Genomic DNA, 23,273 nt, shown 5'->3' with positions numbered 1-23,273 from the left:
CAGTGTGTGTGTGTGTTCACTGCTCTGTGTGTGTGCATTTCGGATGGGTTAAATGCAGAGCACAAATTCTGAATATGGGTCACCATACTTGGCTGAATGTCACGTCACTTTCACTTTCACTTTCACAATTTTGGATGAATATTCAATTTTGAACCAATGAATGATGCATAATGACCTCTAATTGAAATAAACCTAACAGTATGTTTAGTGCTCTGAGTTCTTACCTGCATGAGCTCACAAACTGCTAACAGGTCAGCCAATGAGATGTCATCACCGCACAGGAAGGCCTGGTTCTTCAGAAACATGTTTTCCAGCTCATCTAGTGTGCCACCAGGTCTGCCAGCGCCTTTTCAAGCTCCTCCGGATTTGTCTGCTGTCCCATGCGTGGAAGTAAAACCTGTACAGAAATAAAAAAACCTGTGAAGTCTGCCGATATGAAACTGGTAAAAGCAGTTTAAAACTGTTTTAGAAGAAGAATAAAGCCACTGCTTGAAATGTCATGTCAACTAGCCACATCAAACCCTACCTCATGCAAGAAGACGGAGGAAATGTGTGTGCGTGTGTTGGCGTGATTCCAGGCTGTGTACTCATCCACTCGGGCTCTCTTCTCTGGCAGTTTGGGGTACCAGTGATCAGGGACATTGTAGGCTGTCGCCAGATACTTCAATATGGCATCACTGTGACACAAAATCAGAGATTAGAGGAATATTTTAACCAAAAATAAAGTTTGATCTGTTTTTGTAGCTACATACTCTTCTCTTACCTCTCAGTGAGAACAAATCCATTGTCCACCAACACGGGCAGTTTTTGCATGGGGTTGAGTTTGGTGAACTCGGGTGTTTTCTGCTCTCCTAGAGATTCAAGTTCAAGAGCATTAATAAATATAAATAAACTATATTCAGCATTACTTTTGTAGAGGTTTTGTTTCAAATCGTCTTGACTTTACAAATGCATTCAAAACAGCTCTCACCGTCTCCACTGAACAACACACTCACAACCATGTTGCTCACCTTTTCGTATGGCAATGTTCTCCACTGTATGTGGTATTTTGTTGTCTTTGAGGAATATTAGTATAGCCCTGCAGGCCTGAGACACGAGATCTAAGTATGCTTTCACAGCCTGTCTGCCAGCCATATAGTCAACTGAAGTGCGAGTCCTTCTGTAGAAACAACTAGTATTCCTGTTTGGGACCCCTCAGTCAATTCGCCACTTTAATAGGGGACAGGTTGGGGTGTGGTTGTGACGTGACTTCGGGTTTGATACAGGACCAGGACGTTCCATTTGATACATGCTTAATTTTGACCAAATCACAAGACGTCCCAGACATCTCCAAATCACAGAGTAACAGGAAGAAACCCATAAGAACAAATAGAGAACAAACAAACTTACAGAAAGGCATCGTGTTTAAGGTGGGACGGGGTGATCCAAAGCAGATCCGAAAACTGAAACATCGACTTTGGCAGAGCCATGTGTACATACAGTGTGTGAAATGATTTAAGGTGAGCGGGGGGCTTTGATACAGGACCACAGTTTCACGTGCAGGACATGTCTAAAATTCCACAAAATTACACGATGTACCGGCTAGTACAGGACAGCTGGCACACACAGAGAGAAATTAATAGGACACTGTGACTGAAAGCTGACCATGATGTAAAGTAACAATACGGCAAAATAAAAACACTTCAAAAAGTAAAAAACAAAAAAAGCTAAACTGAGTACCAGGAGTGATTTTGGAGCATTTGGAAGTCTGTCCTTTTAAAATTTGAAATTATTGCTATTAGTAGCAGTAGTAGTAATATTTTTATTATGTGTTATTTGAATAGTTTTTTCCATTAATAACTGTTCTCTGTGACAGTGATGCCAAATTGAAGTATCTGGCAACAACCTACAATGTCTCTGATCAAAGAGAGTGTAAGAACCTCTGCTCTCTAAGAAAATAAGAAACAAATGACAGTTTTTGCAAAAATAAACTTTTTCTGACATCAATAAAAGTTGATTGACTGATTTAGTGTCTTTTCAACAATGTAGCATAGATTTTTAATAACAGACCTAAACCAGTTATCATCCACAAGATGAAAAATAATTATTTGTATTTCTCAGATTTTCAAGTTTATTGTTACCCCGATTGAAGGACAGAGGATTAGTTCACACTGAGAGGTAAGATTAGTTAAGTTTGCTAGAGAGTATGAAAGTCTGGAAATATAATTCTGAGGCCTAAAGGGATCATTTCTAGGCTTTTCATTTATTATCTGTATTTGGTTTTATACATTTTTTTTTTTTTTTTTTTTTTACAAATCTTGTGCTTTACCAAAAATGTCTTCTATGAAATGTAATGGTGAACATACATTTACAGTTACATTTAACAGCTGGACAAATCAGACACATTATTATTGGTTATATTTAACAAATAAACCACACACATTCAACACCAAACAGGCAAACCATGAGGTTCTCTGGAAGGCTTCGCCTGAAAGGACAGAATAGACCTCTGGTTACCAGATAACCAGAAAAACTTTACAACCCCAAAGGAATGAAGAGAGTCTCCCTCTTTACTGTGCATAAAAAAGGACTTCCTTTCATTAATTCAAACCTTTCTATGAATTAATGTGCACATCCCCAGGACATTGTGTGTTTGATTACTGTTCTGTATATTGTCTTTTCTATTATTGTATTTATACTGTTTTATTAATGCTTTCTGGTATAATTAATACACAATGTAACCCTATTGGTATCATGTTTGATATCAAAATGACCATTGTTTAGTCCACCATCCATTGGTGCATACCACCTCCTCATAACGTACATTATATGGTTGTTACATTAATCTGAATATTTTGTATTATATCACTCCAGTCATTGAAAGTTACTCAAGTCTGATTTTTATTTACTGTGTATGTTTAATTTTTTTGAAAAATTCTTACAATGTCTGTTCTTCCTGAATGTCTAACACTGTACCAGTTTTCACACATTTGTACAATTTTGTGTCAACCATGTTTTTACATTTTCCACTCTGCTTTTGAGAATTTGTGATTTAATCATTGTAAACCATTAAATTCATTCAAACTGTCTTGTGCATATGTTTAAAAAGGCTAAAAAGGCAGCCAAAAAAAATAACCTTTATATGTTGTGCATTAATTGCCTTATACATTACATTAAGAAATTAATACAATATTTTGAGTAAACTGAGCATACTGCATATGTCAGACAGAAACATCATTGATCCCAAAAAGCAAACTGCAGAAACACTTTGCCGTGTTAATTGTGAATAGTTTTGAAATATATCTTTACAGAGTGGCTTGTTTTGAACAGGGAGACAGTTTAGCTGTGAATTTCTCCCTTATTTGATAGACAACAGAATGAGCTTCATCAAAGGAGTCCGAGAGCGCTGACTGGACTCGTCTCCTCCAGCTCAGCAGTTTGGGTCTGTCCTTCAGAATGTCCCTCCCGCCACACAGGGGCTGAAATAAATCGTCAAACGACATCAAAGATGAATAGATTTAAAGGCTCATGTGTCTATTTATGTTTTTACATGCACAATTTTGGATGAATATTCAATTTTGTACTAATGAATGATGCATAAAGGCCTTTAATTGCAATAAACCTCACAGTATGTTTAGTGCTCTGAGTTCTTACCTGCATGAGCTCACAAACTGCTAACAGGTCAGCCAATGAGATGTCATCACCGCACAGGAAGGCCTGGTTCTTCAGAAACATGTTTTCCAGCTTGTCTAGTGTGCCATCCAGGTCTGCCAGCGCCTTTTCAAGCTTCTCCGGATTTGTCTGCTGTCCCATGCGTGGAAGTAAAACCTGTACAGAAATAAAAAAACCTGTGAAGTCTGCCAATATGAAACTGGTAAAAGCAGTTTAAAACTGTTTTAGAAGAAGAATAAAGCCACTGCTTGAAATGTCATGTCAACTAGCCACATCAAACCCTACCTCATGCAAGAAGACGGAGGAAATGTGTGTGCGTGTGTTGGCGTGATTCCAGGCTGTGTACTCATCCACTCGGGCTCTCTTCTCTGGCAGTTTGGGGTACCAGTGATCAGGGACATTGTAGGCTGTCGCCAGATACTTCAATATGGCATCACTGTGACACAAAATCAGAGATTAGAGGAATATTTTAACCAAAAATAAAGTTTGATCTGTTTTTGTAGCTACATACTCTTCTCTTACCTCTCAGTGAGAACAAAGCCATTGTCCACCAACACGGGCAGTTTTTGCATGGGGTTGAGTTTGGTGAACTCGGGTGTTTTCTGCTCTCCTAGAGATTCAAGTTCAAGAGCATTAATAAATATAAATAAACTATATTCAGCATTACTTTTGTAGAGGTTTTGTTTCAAATCGTCTTGACTTTACAAATGCATTCAAAACAGCTCTCACCATCTCCACTGAACAACACACTCACAACCATGTTGCTCACCTTTTCGTATGGCAATGTTCTCCACTGTATGTGGTATTTTGTTGTCTTTGAGGAATATTAGTATAGCCCTGCAGGCCTGAGACACGAGATCTAAGTATGCTTTCACAGCCTGTCTGCCAGCCATATAGTCAACTGAAGTGCGAGTCCTTCTGTAGAAACAACTAGTATTCCTGCTTGGGACCCCTCAGTCAATTCGCCACTTTAATAGGGGACAGGTTGGGGTGTGGTTGTGACGTGACTTCGGGTTTGATACAGGACCAGGACGTTCCATTTGATACATGCTTAATTTTGACCAAATCACAAGACGTCCCAGACATCTCCAAATCACAGAGTAACAGGAAGAAACCCATAAGAACAAATAGAGAACAAACAAACTTACAGAAAGGCATCGTGTTTCAGGTGGGACGGGGTGATCCAAAGCAGATCCGAAAACTGAAACATCGACTTTGGCAGAGCCATGTGTACATACAGTGTGTGAAATGATTTAAGGTGAGCGGGGGGCTGGGGGACTTTGATACAGGACCACAGTTTCACGTGCAGGACATGTCTAAAATTCCACAAAATTACACGATGTACCGGCTAGTACAGGACAGCTGGCACACACAGAGAGAAATTAATAGGACACTGTGACTGAAAGCTGACCATGATGTAAAGTAACAATACGGCAAAATAAAAACACTTCAAAAAGTAAAAAACAAAAAAAGCTAAACTGAGTCCCAGGAGTGATTTTGGAGCATTTGGAAGTCTGTCCTTTTAAAATTTGAAATTATTGCTATTAGTAGCAGTAGTAGTAATATTTTTATTATGTGTTATTTGAATAGTTTTTTCCATTAATAACTGTTCTCTGTGACAGTGATGCCAAATTGAAGTATCTGGCAACAACCTACAATGTCTCTGATCAAAGAGTGTAAGAACCTCTGCTCTCTAAGAAAATAAGAAACAAATGACAGTTTTTGCAAAAATAAACTTTTTCTGACATCAATAAAAGTTGATTGACTGATTTAGTGTCTTTTCAACAATGTAGCATAGATTTTTAATAACAGACCTAAACCAGTTATCATCCACAAGATGAAAAATAATTATTTGTATTTCTCAGATTTTCAAGTTTATTGTTACCCCGATTGAAGGACAGAGGATTAGTTCACACTGAGAGGTAAGATTAGTTAAGTTTGCTAGAGAGTATGAAAGTCTGGAAATATAATTCTGAGGCCTAAAGGGATAATTTCTAGGCTTTTCATTTATTATCTGTATTTGGTTTTATACATTTTTTTTTTTTTTTTTTTACAAATCTGGTGCTTTACCAAAAATGTCTTCTATGAAATGTAATGGTGAACATACATTTACAGTTACATTTAACAGCTGGACAAATCAGACACATTATTATTGGTTATATTTAACAAATAAACCACACACATTCAACACCAAACAGGCAAACCATGAGGTTCTCTGGAAGGCTTCGCCTGAAAGGACAGAATAGACCTCTGGTTACCAGATAACCAGAAAAACTTTACAACCCCAAAGGAATGAAGAGAGTAAAAGGACTTCCTTTCATTAATTCAAACCTTTCTATGAATTAATGTGCACATCCCCAGGACATTGTGTGTTTGATTACTGTTCTGTATATTGTCTTTTCTATTATTGTATTTATACTGTTTCTGGTATAATTAATACACAATGTAACCCTATTGGTACCATGTTTGAGATATCAAAATGACCATTGTTTAGTCCACCATCCATTGGTGCATACCACCTCCTCATAACGTACATTATATGGTTGTTACATTAATCTGAATATTTTGTATTATATCACTCCAGTCATTGAAAGTTACTCAAGTCTGATTTTTATTTACTGTGTATGTTTAATTTTTTTGAAAAATTCTTACAATGTCTGTTCTTCCTGAATGTCTAACACTGTACCAGTTTTCACACATTTGTACAATTTTGTGTCAACCATGTTTTTACATTTTCCACTCTGCTTTTGAGAATTTGTGATTTAATCATTGTAAACCATTAAATTCATTCAAACTGTCTTGTGCATATGTTTAAAAAGGCTAAAAAGGCAGCCAAAAAAAATAACCTTTATATGTTGTGCATTAATTGCCTTATACATTACATTAAGAAATTAATACAATATTTTGAGTAAACTGAGCATACTGCATATGTCAGACAGAAACATCATTGATCCCAAAAAGCAAACTGCAGAAACACTTTGCCGTGTTAATTGTGAATAGTTTTGAAATATATCTTTACAGAGTGGCTTGTTTTGAACAGGGAGACAGTTTAGCTGTGAATTTCTCCCTTATTTGATAGACAACAGAATGAGCTTCATCAAAGGAGTCCGAGAGCGCTGACTGGACTCGTCTCCTCCAGCTCAGCAGTTTGGGTCTGTCCTTCAGAATGTCCCTCCCGCCACACAGGGGCTGAAATAAATCGTCAAACGACATCAAAGATGAATAGATTTAAAGGCTCATGTGTCTATTTATGTTTTTACATGCACAATTTTGGATGAATATTCAATTTTGTACTAATGAATGATGCATAAAGGCCTTTAATTGCAATAAACCTCACAGTATGTTTAGTGCTCTGAGTTCTTACCTGCATGAGCTCACAAACTGCTAACAGGTCAGCCAATGAGATGTCATCACCGCACAGGAAGGCCTGGTTCTTCAGAAACATGTTTTCCAGCTTGTCTAGTGTGCCATCCAGGTCTGCCAGCGCCTTTTCAAGCTTCTCCGGATTTGTCTGCTGTCCCATGCGTGGAAGTAAAACCTGTACAGAAATAAAAAAACCTGTGAAGTCTGCCAATATGAAACTGGTAAAAGCAGTTTAAAACTGTTTTAGAAGAAGAATAAAGCCACTGCTTGAAATGTCATGTCAACTAGCCACATCAAACCCTACCTCATGCAAGAAGACGGAGGAAATGTGTGTGCGTGTGTTGGCGTGATTCCAGGCTGTGTACTCATCCACTCGGGCTCTCTTCTCTGGCAGTTTGGGGTACCAATGATCAGGGACATTGTAGGCTGTTGCCAGATACTTCAATATGGCATCACTGTGACACAAAATCAGAGATTAGAGGAATATTTTAACCAAAAATAAAGTTTGATCTGTTTTTGTAGCTACATACTCTTCTCTTACCTCTCAGTGAGAACAAAGCCATTGTCCACCAACACGGGCAGTTTTTGCATGGGGTTGAGTTTGGTGAACTCGGGTGTTTTCTGCTCTCCTAGAGATTCAAGTTCAAGAGCATTAATAAATATAAATAAACTATATTCAGCATTACTTTTGTAGAGGTTTTGTTTCAAATCGTCTTGACTTTACAAATGCATTCAAAACAGCTCTCACCATCTCCACTGAACAACACACTCACAACCATGTTGCTCACCTTTTCGTATGGCAATGTTCTCCACTGTATGTGGTATTTTGTTGTCTTTGAGGAATATTAGTATAGCCCTGCAGGCCTGAGACACAAGATCTAAGTATGCTTTCACAGCCTGTCTGCCAGCCATATAGTCAACTGAAGTGCGAGTCCTTCTGTAGAAACAACTAGTATTCCTGCTTGGGACCCCTCAGTCAATTCGCCACTTTAATAGGGGACAGGTTGGGGTGTGGTTGTGACGTGACTTCGGGTTTGATACAGGACCAGGACGTTCCATTTGATACATGCTTAATTTTGACCAAATCACAAGACGTCCCAGACATCTCCAAATCACAGAGTAACAGGAAGAAACCCATAAGAACAAATAGAGAACAAACAAACTTACAGAAAGGCATCGTGTTTCAGGTGGGACGGGGTGATCCAAAGCAGATCCGAAAACTGAAACATCGACTTTGGCAGAGCCATGTGTACATACAGTGTGTGAAATGATTTAAGGTGGGCGGGGGGCTTTGATACAGGACCACAGTTTCACTTGCAGGACATGTCTAAAATTCCACAAAATTACACGACGTACCGGCTAGTACAGGACAGCTGGCACACACAGAGAGAAATTAATAGGACACTGTGACTGAAAGTTGACCATGATGTAAAGTAACAATACGGCAAAATAAAAACACTTCAAAAAGTAAAAAACAAAAAAAGCTAAACTGAGTCCCAGGAGTGATTTTGGAGCATTTGGAAGTCTGTCTTTTTTTAAAATTTAAATTACTGCTATTAGTAGCAGTAGTAGTAATATTTTTGTGTTATTTGAATTGTTTTTTCTATTAATAACTGTTCTCTGTGACAGTGATGCCATATTAAAGTATCTGGCAACAACCTACAATGTCTCTGTTCAAAGAGTGTGTAAGAAACTCTGCTCTCTAAGAAAATAAGAAACAAATGACAGTTTTTGCTAAATAATTTTTTTTGACATCAATAAAAGTTGATTGATTTAGTGTTTATTTAACAATGTAGTATACATTTTTATAAGATGTTTTATTTAATTTTATTTAATGATTATTTAATTTTATAAGGTGAGTGGGGGGCGTGGGGGTTTGACAGGACCACAGTTTTGCGTGTAGGACATGTCTAAAATTCCACAAAATTACACGACATACCGTCTAGTATAGGACAGCTGGCACACATAAAGAGAAATGAATGTAAATGTAAAGATGATGTAAAGTAACATTATGGCAAAAAAGAAAAACTCAGTCCCAGGAGTGAATACAGCAGGATCTTCTGCTTTTGTATACTGAACATTATAAACGTGACCCTTTGTTTTTGCCCCCATTTTTCATTAGCTGAACTCAAAGATCTAAGACTTTTTCTATGTACACAAAAGGCCTATTGCTCTCAAATATTGTTCACAAATCTGTCTAAATCTGTGTTAGTGAGCACTTCTCCTTTGCCGAGATAATCCATCCACCTCACAGGTGTGGCTTAGGCTGGCCTAGTGGCCCATTCCAGCAAAAATTCCGGTAGCCAAGACCTACGGTTAATATAAGAACTGAATAATGAAATATTTTGCTATAATAATTTCTCAATTCAAAAAAATATTAATGAATAAATCTCTGATAATCCGGGGTTGCTATGGTGATGCAGGTTTGTTCACGCATGAAACTTGTGGCCACGAGAAAAACATGAAAGAATAAAGAAAATGAGAAATGGATGTCATTCACTCAACATAGTATCTCGAGGCCACGACATAAGTATTATTATGCAGCATGTAACGTTACTAGTACAAACACTTTTTGCATATTTGAAGAGAAAAGTAAACTAAACATTTATACAGTATAACAGACTGACAAGTGTAAAGTTAATCACAAGAATTTATTGATTGCATAAAAGCCAAAAAGCAGTTCCACAGTAGTCCAAATGACAATGTTGCATCTCAGGCAGATTATAATAGTTTAGTGTGAATAACTGGGCATAATTTAAATGTTTAAACTCTGAAAATACTATCTCGAACCACTCTTGGAGTTCTCATCCATGATCATTTGTTGGTATGCGTGACTCATGTCCAGTTTTGTGAACTGCTTTCCTCCATCCATCCTCCATCCAGTTTTTTTTTTTTTTTTTTTTTTTTTTTAAGATCTTCTACTCTTGGTATTGGATATTGTTCCAATGTTGACACTATTAACTGTGTGTTTGTAGTCACCACATAATCTTATACTGCCATCTGGTTTCAAGATAGGAACAACAGGAGCTGCCCACTCCGAGTACTTAACAGGTGAGATGATTTTGTCCAATAACAGATGATTAAATCACTTCCTCCACTTTTGTTTTCAGGACATAAGGCAAAGATCTAGGTCTGAAAAAACCTTGGTGAGACATCAGTCGGTACATGAAGAGTAGCAGTAGTGCCCCTTAATGTCTCAAGCCCCTTTTTGAACACTTCCTCATGCTTGGATAGCACCTGTTGCAACGTCATCATCCCCGACTGTACCAGTTTTATCTCATTCCATTGCAGTTGGATTTCTTTAAGCCAGGCTCTGCCCAGTAAGCATGGTCCTGTTCCTTTCACTATTACAAGTGGCATTTTCTTTTCCTGCTGTTGGTATTTTACATGAACATCTGGACACCCACTATCTCTAATGGTTCTCCTGAATAAGTTCTCAACATGATTTTTGAGTATCATAGTTTGGGGGATTCTGCGTCTTTCCAGATGCCATTGAACACTCCCACATTCTTAAGGCTGACACTACACCCTGTATCAATTTCAAAATGTACAAGTCTGTCATCAACATGTAACAGTGAGGGGTTTTTCCTTAAATGCATCAGTTTTTACACACTCTCATAAACCCCCAACTGGTGGAGGGCTGCAGTGATGGTTGACTTTCTACAACTTTCTCCCACCTCCCGACTGCATCTCTGGATCTCAGCCACAGTGATCTTTAGGTTCTTCTGTACCTCTCACCAAAGCTCTTCTTCCCCGAAATCTCAGTTTGGCCGGACGGCCAGCTCTAGGAAGGGTTCTGGTCATCCTTAACGTCTTCCATTTAAGGATTATGGAGGCCACTGTGCTTTTAGGAACCTTAAGTGCAGCAGAATTTTTTTGTAACCTTGGATAGATCTGTGCCTTGCCACAATTCTGTTTCTGAGCTATTCATGCAGTTCCTTTGACCTCATGATTCTCATTTGCTCTGACATGCACTGTGAGCTGTAAGGTCTTACATAGACAGGTGTGTGGCTTTCCTAATCAAGTCCAATCAGTATAATCAAACACAGCTAGACTCAAATGAAGGTGTAGAACCATCTCAAGGATGATCAGAAGAAATGGACAGCACCTGAGTTAAATATACGAGTGTCACAGCAAAGGGTCTGAATACTTAGGACCATGTGATATTTCAGTTTTTCTTTTTTAATAATTCTGCAAAAAAAAATTCTGTCAATATGGGGTGCTGTGTGTACAGTTATGAGGAAAAAAATGAACTTAAATGATTTTAGCAAATGGCTGCAATATAACAAAGAGTGAAAAATGTAAGGGGGTCTGAATACTGAATACTTACTAAATATAAATTAAGCCCTACCTGTCTTAGTTAACATGGTTTTAAGATTTTTGGTGACATCTAAGCTAAAGAGCTTTAAAATACTTTCTCTCGTCTCTTTCAGCCCCTGTGTGGCGGGAGGGACATTCTGAAGGACAGACCCAAACTTCTGAGCTGGAGGACTCCTTTTATGAAGCTCATTCTGTTGTCAAATAAGGGAGAAGTTCACAGCTAAATTGTCTCCCTGTTCAAAACAAGCCACTCTGTAAAGATATATTTCACAACTATTCACAACACGGCAAAGTGTTTCTGCACTTTTCCTTTTTGGGATCAATGATGTATCTCTCTGACAAATGCAGTTTGCTCAAAATTTTGTATTACCATGTCAACGTATAACGCAATGTAGGGTGACACAGGAAACGTGAATTGCCTTCGACTCCATATATGTCTTGGAGTTGGTCTTATTCAAATAGTAGAAATGCTGCAAATTAAAAACGCTTACTGGATGACAGTTTCTGACTCAGACAGTCCATAACAAAATGGCTGTGTGTTTTCTTTATAGCTTTTCTGAGCTTTCAGACATGCCAGAAACCTAATAAAATGCCCCAAAAAACCTGTCCCCTTTAAGACATAATTATGGATAATAAAAGACCACATTCTGTATAAACCTTATTAATAAAACAGCAACAACAGGCAAACAGATGACCCCTGAATATGAACAAAATGCTATGTTAAGTGTTTCTCCCATAGATAACCATTATGAACAAAACACTTAACATCGTTTAACGCATTAAGACTAGTTCGTTTTGAAATCTGCATAATTTCTTATGATTCTTAAAATCAGATGTGTAGAAACGGTTAAAACATTTTATTTTTGAAACAGGAAATATTTACAAGAGCAGTACATTGTTAGAAAAAAAATCATATAAAAAGGACACCAGGAAACAAATAAAAGTCTATGAAAGTCAAGGCCCAGGTTTCCTCTTGGATGGCGGTTCACCCTCTCCCTCTTGTGCCTTACGTTTCTGTAATGAAAATGAAAACTTATTTAGGTTTTAAATGACAAATGTATGCATAGTATGCATCTAGTTAATGTTGGAATACATTTTGAAAGCAAATATTTGAATTAGTTGACTTGAGCTCTGTAATAGAAAAAAAATAAAAAATTACAACTTCCGAATTTTTTTTATTACTACATCTTATCCAGAATAAAAGTCCACACGGATCCAAGCTGTGTGTTTTTTTTGTTGTTTTACCTTGGATATTACACGGTGCATCAATTGGTTTGCAGTGTTTCTCATCTCATCGTCCTGTTACACAAACAGAAGAATGATATTTTCAATTCGCGAAAAGCTGTTTTTTATTTTAATTAAAAGGTGTCATATGATGCGATTCAAGTTTTCCTTTCTCAAACACAAAGAAATATTCTTAAAGTTTACACTCGTCCATGCCCTCCTAAAACATGCCCCCACGTCTACATCATGATGTGGAAAGATTTGCATAATGCCGCCAAAATGTTCATGCAAAGAAAGAAGGCGTAACTTATTCTCGCTGTTGCCGCGGCGCCATGTTGTGGGGACACGGTTTCATTGTGAAAACAAAAATACTTTGTTTGGCCTTCCAAAATAGGACACAACTAGAAATCCGTGACCAAGTTCTATTTACAACACTGTCCCAGAACAGTTCAACCCAAATATTCAGATGTGTGCAGCACATTTTAATGAAAGACTACAGTGCCGGCTGTTCTTCTGCAAGTATGTTTACATATTTAAAGGATTTGCCACTGATGATTCAAACACGAGTTTTAAGCAGTGTAGAGCAGTGCTTGTTGTTTTTCATTTCTCTGATCACAAATGCAAACATGGATTTAGGTTTATGCAACGCGATGCAACGTGTAAAAAGACAGTTAAAGAAAGTCATAATAATCAGTAATTATGTCCTAAGTGGATGCAGCAAATAGCTCGTTTGTAATAGGTTTTATCGTTTTTGTCTTGTCGCACCAGTGTTCTGACCGGCACACGCGTCGCAGTATGTTAAGGGGCATAACATTTCCGTCACAGACTTAAGACATTTGGCCAATCACAACGCACTGGATAGCTGGCCAATTAGAAAATACCTCGCTTTTCAGACCGATGAGCTTTGTAAAAAACTATCCGTTTCTGAAAGGGGGGCATAGTGGAGAAACAATATTGTACAGTATGTGGAAAATAATGTTTTTTTTTTTTTTTTTTTTACCTTAAACTGCATAAACATTTAATTATACCAAATAATGTTCTTTTAAGCAACATTATATGACCCCTTTAAAGCAATCATATTTCAAATACTATTTAAAAGGTTAAAATTTTCAAATACTATTCTAATAATTTTCAACAACATTGGTCTATTTAGTGGGTTTTTCAGCACGTACATTCAACCATGAATGTTCCAGTGCCTCTTTGACGCTCAGACGCTTTTCAGGATCCACAACCAGGAGCTTCTTGATCAAGTCTTTGGCTGAAAGACAAAGTGAATATATAACTTGCACTGTATGCTTTTTAAGTTCAAATATTTCTGACAATATAAACTGATCTAATGTACACACTATTTAAAAGACGACATTGGATGCCTGATTTTCCACAAGTTGGTATGGTTCTTTAGGATCTTCATGAAATGTCAACAAAAATTCCCCAGTAGTGTAAAACAACACCCCTTTCACCTTGTCAAAAACAGCTCTGTTCTCAGTGACCTTTTTCGTTGCCAGTCTCTTTAAATGACAATGAGCTACTGCTCACCCCACTCCTCCCTGTTTTTTTGTGTATTCGGTGGTGCGTTACCATCAAAAACAAAACTTCTCAAGTGCTTCCTCAGTAGCTCTGATGTCGGAAGAAAATGAAGACTCTTAAGTTCCAACTACGAAATACCTGCACTGCTTAAGAGACATTGTTGTCGCTGCAGCTGCTCGAGTGTGGAGAACATGGCGGACAGCGCACAACTGGCTGAGGGCGGAAATTTGCTAGTACGGGACAGTCCGTCAGCGACTGTGGGCGTGGATTAAAAAAAAAGAGTGAATGGATTTTTAGCATTGTAGGGTGGTTGTGTTCACACACAGCTAAGCTACATTTATATCCAAGTAGCAGGTAAAAGTGAATTTTGCATCCAATGTCGCCTTTAACTATCCGATTGTAATTGGAGCAAAGACATTACCTTGATTTGAAACCTTCTTCCACTGAGATGGGATGAAGTGATAGTGGCCGTTAATGATCTGCTCACGCACCGACATGGTAGTGCACTCGGTGTTGAATGGAGGATAACCACCCAAACTATGATAATACATACACACACAGCTTTCAAATATTCATACAAGCTCAGTCTGCATGAGTTTAGATTTTGTGCATAAAATATACACATTATTTTTCAGAGTTCTGACCAATGAACTGACTTTTCCAGTCATTCATGAATATTGTAAAAGTATTTTTTGTAAGGTATTCTATCTGTATGCAAGTTATCATAATTGAAATTAACATTTAAAACAAACTTATTTCATTTACTCACCCTCAGGTCATTCCAACCCCGTATGACTGACTTTCATCAATTTGACAAAATGCTATGATAAAATTATGAACATTTCTGAAATTATACATGTAAGTTTTGTGCCTGACCAAAATGTGTTATTTTACTCAATGAAAAATGGTAATATTAGCTCTTGAGATATTCATGCAAGGATCATTCTTTTGAGCCAGATTTTTCCAGTGAATCAGTTGATCCACTAAACAAAACTGATCGGAATGATTTGTTCTCAAGTCAGACTGATCTGGTTCTCAAGTTTGACGTATGGACTCATTGATTCAGCTGTAGCAAATATATCAATACCACGACTTAGGTGCCCTTGAGCAAGGCATCGAACCCCCAACTGCTCCCCGGGCGCCGCAGCATAAATGGCTGCCCACTGCTCCGGGTGTGTGTTCACAGTGTGTGTGTGTGTTCACTGCTCTGTGTGTGTGCACTTCGGATGGGTTAAATGCAGAGCACAAATTCTGAGTATGGGTCACCATACTTGGTTGAATGTCACTTCACTCACTCACTCACTCACAAGTTCACTGTGGCAGGGGGGGCGTGGTTTAGCGAAGTCTGCAGTGGGAGAGAGAATCAGGAGACGAGCGGTAAGTGAGTGGTTTGGGCGAAAATTATCATCACCTGTTTCTTGTTCTAGTAATTGGCGTGGAGAGAGTATAAAACGCCAGGAGAGTCGGAAGCAAGCGAGAGAGAGACGGACTGCTGACGCAAACCGGAAACCGAAAGCGGAAAGATTAAACCGAAAGTGTGGTGCCGAAGTGTCAGAATAAAAGTCACCAGTTGGTGTTTGTGAACTTTAATTTTATATTTGTTAAATAAATACGTCAGCAGTCCAGCCGACCCCTTTGTCCTCTTCCTTTCCTCCAAACGAACTTGCTACATTCACCTTCTGTAGAGTATTGCGTTCTGTAGAGATGCTGAATTAAGCTCGTTTCATAATTTACTGAATTTGGCATTATTATTGAACTAAACCAACTTGAGATGAATAACGACACCACTGTCTGAAATTGCATTTGTTTCACAATTGTGCGACATAATGCTGTTATTTTCTGGTTAAAGTTATAGTTCACCCAGAAATGATAATTCTGTCATTAATTACTCGCTTTCATGTCGTTCCAAACCCGTAAGACCTTTGTTCAGCTTCGGAACACAATTTAAAGCACTTTCAGACCCTCCCATAGACAACAAGGGTCCTTACACGATCAAGACACAGAATAATACCAAGATGATCGACAAAGTAGTCCATGTGATATCAGTGGATCAAATGTAATGCTAATGGGTCATGGTTCTGCCATGAACAAGCGTCCACAATAGACACAGTGGAGACGAAAATGTGGAATAAAGTGGTTATTTTTGTTTTCTTTGCACGAAAAAAAAAAAAAAAGTATTCTCGTAGCATCGTTACATTACAGTTGAACCACTGATATCACATGGACTACTTCAATCATCTTGGTACTTTTCTATGGCTTGATTGTGTAAGGACTCTTGTTGTTTATGAGAGGGTCTGAAAGCTCTCAGATTTCAGCATAAATATCTTAATTGTAATTGATGACAAAATTTTCATTTTTGGGTGAACTATCCCTTTAATTACTACACTGCAGAAAGTAGGAACCTGCAACTGTTACTGTAAAGAGCCATTTCTATCTGATTAACCCACATAAAGGTCATTTTGGTGATACAAATGAATATATTTTGGTTGATTAAGTGATATTAAATATTTTTGACTTTTCTGTGTGAAGTTGCTTTAAAACATTCTGTATATACATAAATCTCAATGTGACAAAAGTTATGGAATGTAGTGTAGCGGTCAATGGCTACATTTATGATACTTTGCAACTTTTTTGAAGTTTTTTTTATTTCATTACCGTATTTTCCGCACTATAAGGCGCACCAGATTGTAAGGCGCATAGAATAGAAGATACTTCATTCAAACGTTTGACTGGGTTTGCGTTATGCATCCAGATGGTGCTGTGCTAAAGGGAATGTCAATAAAACCTTGATCCATATATAAGGCGCTCCGGATTATAAGGCGCGGTGTTGTTTTTTGAGAAAATTAAAGGCTTTTAAGTGCACCTCAATTCAATAGAGTGCGCAGGATATCCTTCACATATAATGTAATTCACTACTTGTGTTGAAGAACAAAGTCAAATGGGATTGGAAACATATTTCCAAACCTTTTTCATTGTGTAAATGTTCCAAAACCACAGGTTTCACATGTGTTCCACATATTGCTCATGTGATTTTAACATTTGATAGCATACGTGAAGTCCATGTGGTTATTCTGCAGGGAAGACTTCATATCATTTTTAGGTGAACTAATCCTTTAAGAACCTTTAATCTAATGCTGGATCCAACTGCTTGAAATGTACTCATTTAACTTTAATCTCCACTAACCAGATGAACAGCAGGACCCCCAGGCTCCAATAATCGACTGCTTTTGTATATCCTACAGTGGCAGCGTGTGTGAACACCTCCGGGGCGAGATATGTGGGCGTCCCGCAGAGCGTCTTCATCAGAGAGGATTCTTCCAAAATCCTGGACTGATTAAAATCTGTAATCTACAAAGCATTGAGAATTTGCATGTGTTAGGAAAGCAGGTTATACCAGGTTCAGAATTATTTCTGTGCATCCGGTTTCAACTACAAAGACAAAGGCTTGGCTGGATCTCTGAACATTGGAACTGCTACAATTAAAGGAGAACAATGTCAGGAAATGCAGAAAAAGTTACTCCAGTTTCTAAGATCTCCGGTAAACACACCTTAATCAAACAGATGTCGTCATGTGAAGCCAACAGCACATTCTCAGGCTTGAGGTCTCGATGAATGATCCCATTATTGTGGAGATACTGGAGAGAATATAACAGAACATTTCTGAAAAAATATTTTGAATTTCACCTTTGCTATTGCTAGTCTCCTAGTCTAGCTTTCTAAAAAAGCTGGCATTACCAGGTGTTAAAGGAAGCGTGGCAAAGCATGCAATGACTGTGACAACTTTAACATCTAAAAGGAGACTATGGGAAAGTTATTGATTTCTTTATTCAAACTTTTTTTTTTAATGAATATATGGTTGACCTGAAGAATGAAAGCTGTATCATACACTTGGAAAATTCTGATCTATATTACCGCTTGTCGATACTAGGGGTGTGACAATAGACTTAGCTCACGAGATGAGACAAAATATAGATGCTTGGTTCACTAGAACATGACTATTTGAATACTATTTTACAGATTTTTAATAGAATTTTTAATATCAGTCTTAATTTCAAAAGCAAAACAATACAGATGTATTAAGAAATATTTTAACTAATCAAGGGCTGTAACTAATGATTATTTTTTTTTGGCAATCAAGTAATCTGATTATGTTGACAACTGAGTAATCTGATATTTTTAGTAACAAACATATATATATATATATATATATATATATATATATATATATATATATATATATATATATATATATATATATATATATATATATATATATAACAAATTGCTCTTGCACCTTAATTTTAAGTCGTTTTTGACGGAATCAGTAGAGCGAGATTATTCACATAAATAATGGGCATAAAAAAGTTTTTTTTTTTTTATATGTACAACAGCTTTCATTAATATTTTTGAAATTGGATTTTTTTGTAGTGAATTTTAAAATTATCATATTGTGCCATTCCCTTATAGCATTTAACTGCAAGTTTCAGTTTTTAATGTTTCTTTATGTATAGAATAGTTATTAGACAGTATAGAAAATAGTATGGTTTTATAATAATGACATGAATACAGGGTTGGGTATCGATTGGGTTTTATTTGATACCAGTGCCATTTCGATACTTTTAAAATGGCACCGGTGCCTAAACCGATACTTCTATAAAAATAAATAAATAAATAAAGCCTAATAAGGATAGCTAACATTAAAGAACATTAAAAAGATTTAAATTAAATCCATAGGATTCACACGCTCCTTGGATGCTCTCATTTCCCAAGCTTCCCTTACTCTAAGGCTAATAAATGTATTTCATGATCTGGGTCATTATTTAATACAACACCACAGACAAGATTTCTACTGTATCTCTGTCAATCACACTGATATTTAGTTAAAATGAGTGCTGTCTGTCCCTGTCTTTAATCAGTTCTGTGAATGACTGTATGGTCGTTCTTTATAAAGTAGCAACAGAGTCGTTTCTAAAGTACAGTACTGTGCAAAAGTCTTAGGCACATTAGTATTTTCACCCCAAAAAAGGGTTTTAAGCCAATTATTTATATATTTTGCTAGTATGTCAGTAGGAAATATCAGTTTACATTTCCAAACATTCATTTTGCCATTAACTTTTAATAATAATCTAGTGTTGAATGCACAAGCAGTCTGACAACAGACTGCCTAAGACTATTGCACATTAGTATGTATAAAGTATGTATAATTAGATGTAATTAGTGTAATTAAAGTATGTGTTCATATGTGTTAAGGGCTAGATTTTCGCTGGAGGAAACAGCGAAACTGGAGGAACACAGCGAAAACTTTACAGTAGATGAGAAACCAATTGCTTCCTTGTGATCTTTTGTAAACTGTATTTATGACAAGGAACTGCAAAGATACAGATATTCTACCAATCTATCGATAAACACACACCTGTCCTCTGTTTCTGTTTGAGTCCACTCGCGCTGCTCCACCGCGATCTGCAGATTGAAGAGCGCGCTGAAAGACGGGGAGGAGACCGATCTGCTGCTGTTTTCATATGAAATTTAAGCAGACTGACTCTGAGGCGATCGTGAATTTGTGTACAGTTTATGAAGCTAAATGCTATAGCACCGCTAAAAAAGCCTAGCGACGCACATGCTTCATGTTTACATTTCGTAGAACCAGGACAAATATTTGATCGCTCAGGCATTTAATGGGCACCGAAATGAGGCACCGAAATCTTATTCTAACCGAATCTTAAATCGCTCTTATTCGGTGCATACCGGTTCCATAGGTACCGGTGCTGTACTGGCACCGGGTTTCGGTACCCAACCCTACATGTATACAGTAGGTTATCAGCCACAACATTAATTATATATATAAAAACACGACAATTTTATTTCTAGAAACCTTTTGGTGTCAGTAGTATATATATATATATATATATATATATATATATATATATATATATTTTTTTATCCAGCAAAGAATGTATTGATCACAGTAAATATATGTGTATTAAATCAAAATAGTTTTATTTTAAATAAACACCTTTCTTTTGACGGTTTCGATTCATCAAAGAACCCTGAAATAAAATTCTTTAGTTTCCACAAAAATATGAAGCAGCATTTTACTTATAATAAGAAACATTTCCTGAGCACCAAATCAGCATATTAGAGTGATTTCTGGAGGACCATGAGACACTGAAGACTGGAGTAATGATGCTGAAAATTTAGCTTTGATTACAGGAATAAATTACATTTTAAAATATATTCAAACAGAAAACAGTTCTTTTAAATTTAAATAATATTTGACAATATTATAATTTTTATTGTATTTCTTCAAATAAATGCGGAATACTAGACTTTTAAAAACTTTTTTCTACTAAAATTTTGAAAGGTAGTGTAGTTGCCATTTAAACAGGGTACTACTAAGTTGTCTTTCCCCATTCTACATGGTCAGGTGACTATCTATGGGTAAGCAGTGCAGACACATGCTTGTGTTCTTAAAAAAGAAAAAAAGAAAAAAAAAACACTTTTAGAGGAAGATGCTTCATAAAGACATACCTCCACGGCCCTAAGCATCTGATAAAAGTAGAGTTTGGCGATTTCTTCTTCCAGCTGTTTCTTGGCCTTGATTCTGCCAAACAGCTCTCCTCCTTCAACACTATTGACAGCACAGAGATAATGATTCATTCATTAAAAAGAATGTACATAAACATGTATTAAAAAAAAAAAAAAAAAACAGAAAATCAGAAAAGACTGATAATCTGTGTTTGAGAATATAACAATACTCAATAGCTCATGAGAAAACAGAAAGAGAAAACAAATGCCTCTGTAAATGAGCAAAATGTTTTGGCTAAAGGTCCTGTTTTAACAGGTAAGAATATGCAGTGCTTTAAAAAAGTATTTCCCTGTCTAGTAACTCACGGCAACTTCTCTTTAAATAATCTATGAATACATATACAGGTAGATATGATTGGTACCCAAGCAAATTCTGCCAGCGAGTTCATGTTCCCAACTATTTCCATTAAAACACCACAAGGACTTACTACTCTAAAACAATGTAGTAGGAATCTTCCGTCTGGTAGAAATCTTCGGTCTTGATCAGGCACGGCTGCAGGACAGAGAAAAACAATGAGATGTGAATGAAATGTTTTATCAATAGCTCAGTGGCACGTAAAGATTTATTAATGACTTACATGATCGATTTTCTTTAAAATTTCAATTTCCCGCTCAGCATTGCGTGTGGCCGTCTGTTGGAAAGCAAATCGAACATTTTAATATTCATCAGGTACGAGTAATTTTTAACTTTAGTGTGTATGAACAAAATCTAAACCATCACACGTCTTTCTTAATGGATACACATCACCTAATAGTAGTTCTCACTGAAATAGGTTTTCTTACAACACCAACACATTCTAAATTGAAAACAAAACTATACAGGTTTCAAAAAATTAAATATCACTGCAAAAACGAATTATTAAAATCAAATAACAACTACTATACGTATATACAACTAATACCGTTTTCAAATGAAGAACGAATAGTTTGTAAAAGTGAAATAGATTTTTTTTTTTTTCACATTTTCAGGTCACATGGCGTATGTTAAAAGTAATATGATCATTCTTCAATGTACTACAACCTCCAAGAAGCACTTTATACATGGCCACTTTCCAGTATAAGGGCTTTCGCTACCATTATTGCTTAGACAATTTATACTGCATACGTCTGCAGTGTAGTGTGGCTCTGATACAGCCACTGAACCTGATTGCGGCCACTCTAGTCAAAGCTTGTTTATTCCAGCCGTGTCCGTTTCTGAAGCGGCTCTCTGTGCTGCTTCTGTAAAGATACACGCATACGCTTCCTTTGAATAAATATAGCCAAAATCCATCAAAATCCGTTGCAATGACTTGTCGCGAGAGGCAAGAGATTACAGTTTAGTCGAATAACGTTGGTTAATGAAAACGCTGTCATTTCGCAATAATTTATCGACATTCATAAAATATCTGTGGAAACGCACCTATTGCTAATAACTTATCGCACTGAACAATGAGGACTATAAGGCATTAAAGTGATATATTTACAGTATGAAATTATAATATGTACATACACCCAGTTCTTACCCCTATTGATGGGAAGTCGTGTTTGTTTATAGTTTTCAGAGCAACTTTTTTACAGGTTTCCTTTTCAATGGCGAGCTTGACTTCACCACAGACACCTCTGTCAGCAAACACAAACAGAGTTTTTTGGGCTAAATACAATAAAACGCAAAAATAAATGCAATACAATTATCAAATAAAACAGTATTGTGCAGAAAGCTCCTGGTAGTTGTCACTGTGGTAAGAAACATCTGCTGGGACCATAAACGCAATCTAATGAAGCTCAGAGCACCTCGGTACATGATATTTTGAAGGTTTCTGAAAATCAAGTTCACTTACGTTCCAATCTTTCGTGCTATGTGATATTTTTTGCTGAACTCTAAAGGAAGATTCGGTTGATCGTCCCCCATCTTATCTATAAACATAAAAACTGTGGAAAGAATGAACCAATCAGAATTCAGAGCCACTTTTTTTTTTCTTTGTCCTTTTTAGACCTTGAAAGCCATTGGATACTATACTGTATTCTTTCATTTGTATGATAAAATAGCCTCAGAATGATCATTTTCAGGTGATTTGATGTATGAACTTAAGTTAATTTTTCATAAACTCCTTTATATAACAAAAAAAAAAAAAAAAAAAAAACTCACCTAAATGACTAACCTTGATGTTTTGGTTCTGCCAGGGCAATTACAGAGTTATTGCTAAGAAGTCTTTGCTTCCCGTTTCCTATTTTCTCATCGTCCACCCACGTGCCGTTGCCGCTGAGGTCCTCGACATAGACGAGATTCTCATCCTGAAACAGAAGTAAAAGTAAAACTGAAAAAAATTAAACAGGCCATATTATTTTAAATGGGGCTCCTGATGAGTGAGACCTGATGCCTTTGTAGAAATGCACTTTTCACAGTCAGCCATAATTGTTTTTTTTAATAAGAAAATGATGTTTTATTTGATGAAAACAAGTTTGATAAATAGCTTCTCAATGTTGGTCTTACCCTAAAAATCTTAAAGTGCTTCTTGCTGTATGTCCTGAAATGTGTTGACTGTCTTACGATGGTGTTGTTAAAAGTGTAATCGCATGCGCTATCCCTTCCAAAGATATACTGGTTTTCTGTGCAATCTGGAAAA

The 23,273-nt window shown here is 36.8% G+C and overlaps 4 protein-coding genes across 4 annotated transcripts in view; all 4 read right to left on the bottom strand.

Moving 5' to 3' along the window:
- Positions 1-319: 319 nt before the first annotated feature.
- LOC132135948 (glutathione S-transferase theta-1-like) lies at positions 320-1,134 on the bottom strand. The gene is made up of 4 exons (XM_059547210.1): positions 1,011-1,134; positions 764-851; positions 527-677; positions 320-397 (listed from the first exon to the last, which is right to left on the bottom strand). Exons 1-4 carry the CDS (start codon positions 1,132-1,134, stop codon positions 320-322), a joined length of 441 nt encoding a protein of 146 aa, XP_059403193.1.
- A 2,150-nt stretch (positions 1,135-3,284) lies between these two features.
- Positions 3,285-4,544, bottom strand: LOC132131540 (glutathione S-transferase theta-1-like). Its single transcript, XM_059543595.1, has 5 exons — positions 4,421-4,544; positions 4,174-4,261; positions 3,925-4,087; positions 3,634-3,807; positions 3,285-3,458 (listed from the first exon to the last, which is right to left on the bottom strand). Exons 1-5 carry the CDS (start codon positions 4,542-4,544, stop codon positions 3,285-3,287), a joined length of 723 nt encoding a protein of 240 aa, XP_059399578.1.
- Positions 4,545-6,666: 2,122 nt separating this feature from the next.
- On the bottom strand, positions 6,667-7,793 carry LOC132135932 (glutathione S-transferase theta-3-like). Its single transcript, XM_059547209.1, has 5 exons — positions 7,763-7,793; positions 7,556-7,643; positions 7,319-7,469; positions 7,016-7,189; positions 6,667-6,840 (listed from the first exon to the last, which is right to left on the bottom strand). Exons 1-5 carry the CDS (start codon positions 7,791-7,793, stop codon positions 6,667-6,669), a joined length of 618 nt encoding a protein of 205 aa, XP_059403192.1.
- A 4,383-nt stretch (positions 7,794-12,176) lies between these two features.
- Positions 12,177-23,273, bottom strand: part of LOC132140007 (serine/threonine-protein kinase Chk2-like) — a 13,979-nt gene continuing 2,882 nt past the window's right edge. Inside the window, exons 3-15 of the mRNA XM_059548758.1 lie at positions 23,141-23,265; positions 22,809-22,941; positions 22,488-22,578; positions 22,173-22,269; positions 21,249-21,302; positions 21,099-21,163; positions 20,614-20,713; positions 17,634-17,720; positions 17,270-17,433; positions 14,507-14,622; positions 13,731-13,816; positions 12,580-12,633; positions 12,177-12,348 (exon numbers count right to left, since the gene is read on the bottom strand). Of these exons, the coding sequence (XP_059404741.1) occupies positions 12,289-12,348; positions 12,580-12,633; positions 13,731-13,816; positions 14,507-14,622; positions 17,270-17,433; positions 17,634-17,720; positions 20,614-20,713; positions 21,099-21,163; positions 21,249-21,302; positions 22,173-22,269; positions 22,488-22,578; positions 22,809-22,941; positions 23,141-23,265 (1,232 nt within the window). The 3' untranslated portion in view covers positions 12,177-12,288. The remainder of the gene's footprint in view (positions 12,349-12,579; positions 12,634-13,730; positions 13,817-14,506; positions 14,623-17,269; positions 17,434-17,633; positions 17,721-20,613; positions 20,714-21,098; positions 21,164-21,248; positions 21,303-22,172; positions 22,270-22,487; positions 22,579-22,808; positions 22,942-23,140; positions 23,266-23,273) is intronic.

Source organism: Carassius carassius, chromosome 4 (genome assembly GCF_963082965.1).
Source record: "Carassius carassius chromosome 4, fCarCar2.1, whole genome shotgun sequence".
In the NCBI taxonomy this organism is placed as follows: domain Eukaryota; kingdom Metazoa; phylum Chordata; class Actinopteri; order Cypriniformes; family Cyprinidae; genus Carassius; species Carassius carassius.
The sequence above is the reverse complement of the archived record's forward strand: the minus strand, read 5'-3'. Positions and strand labels throughout refer to the sequence as shown.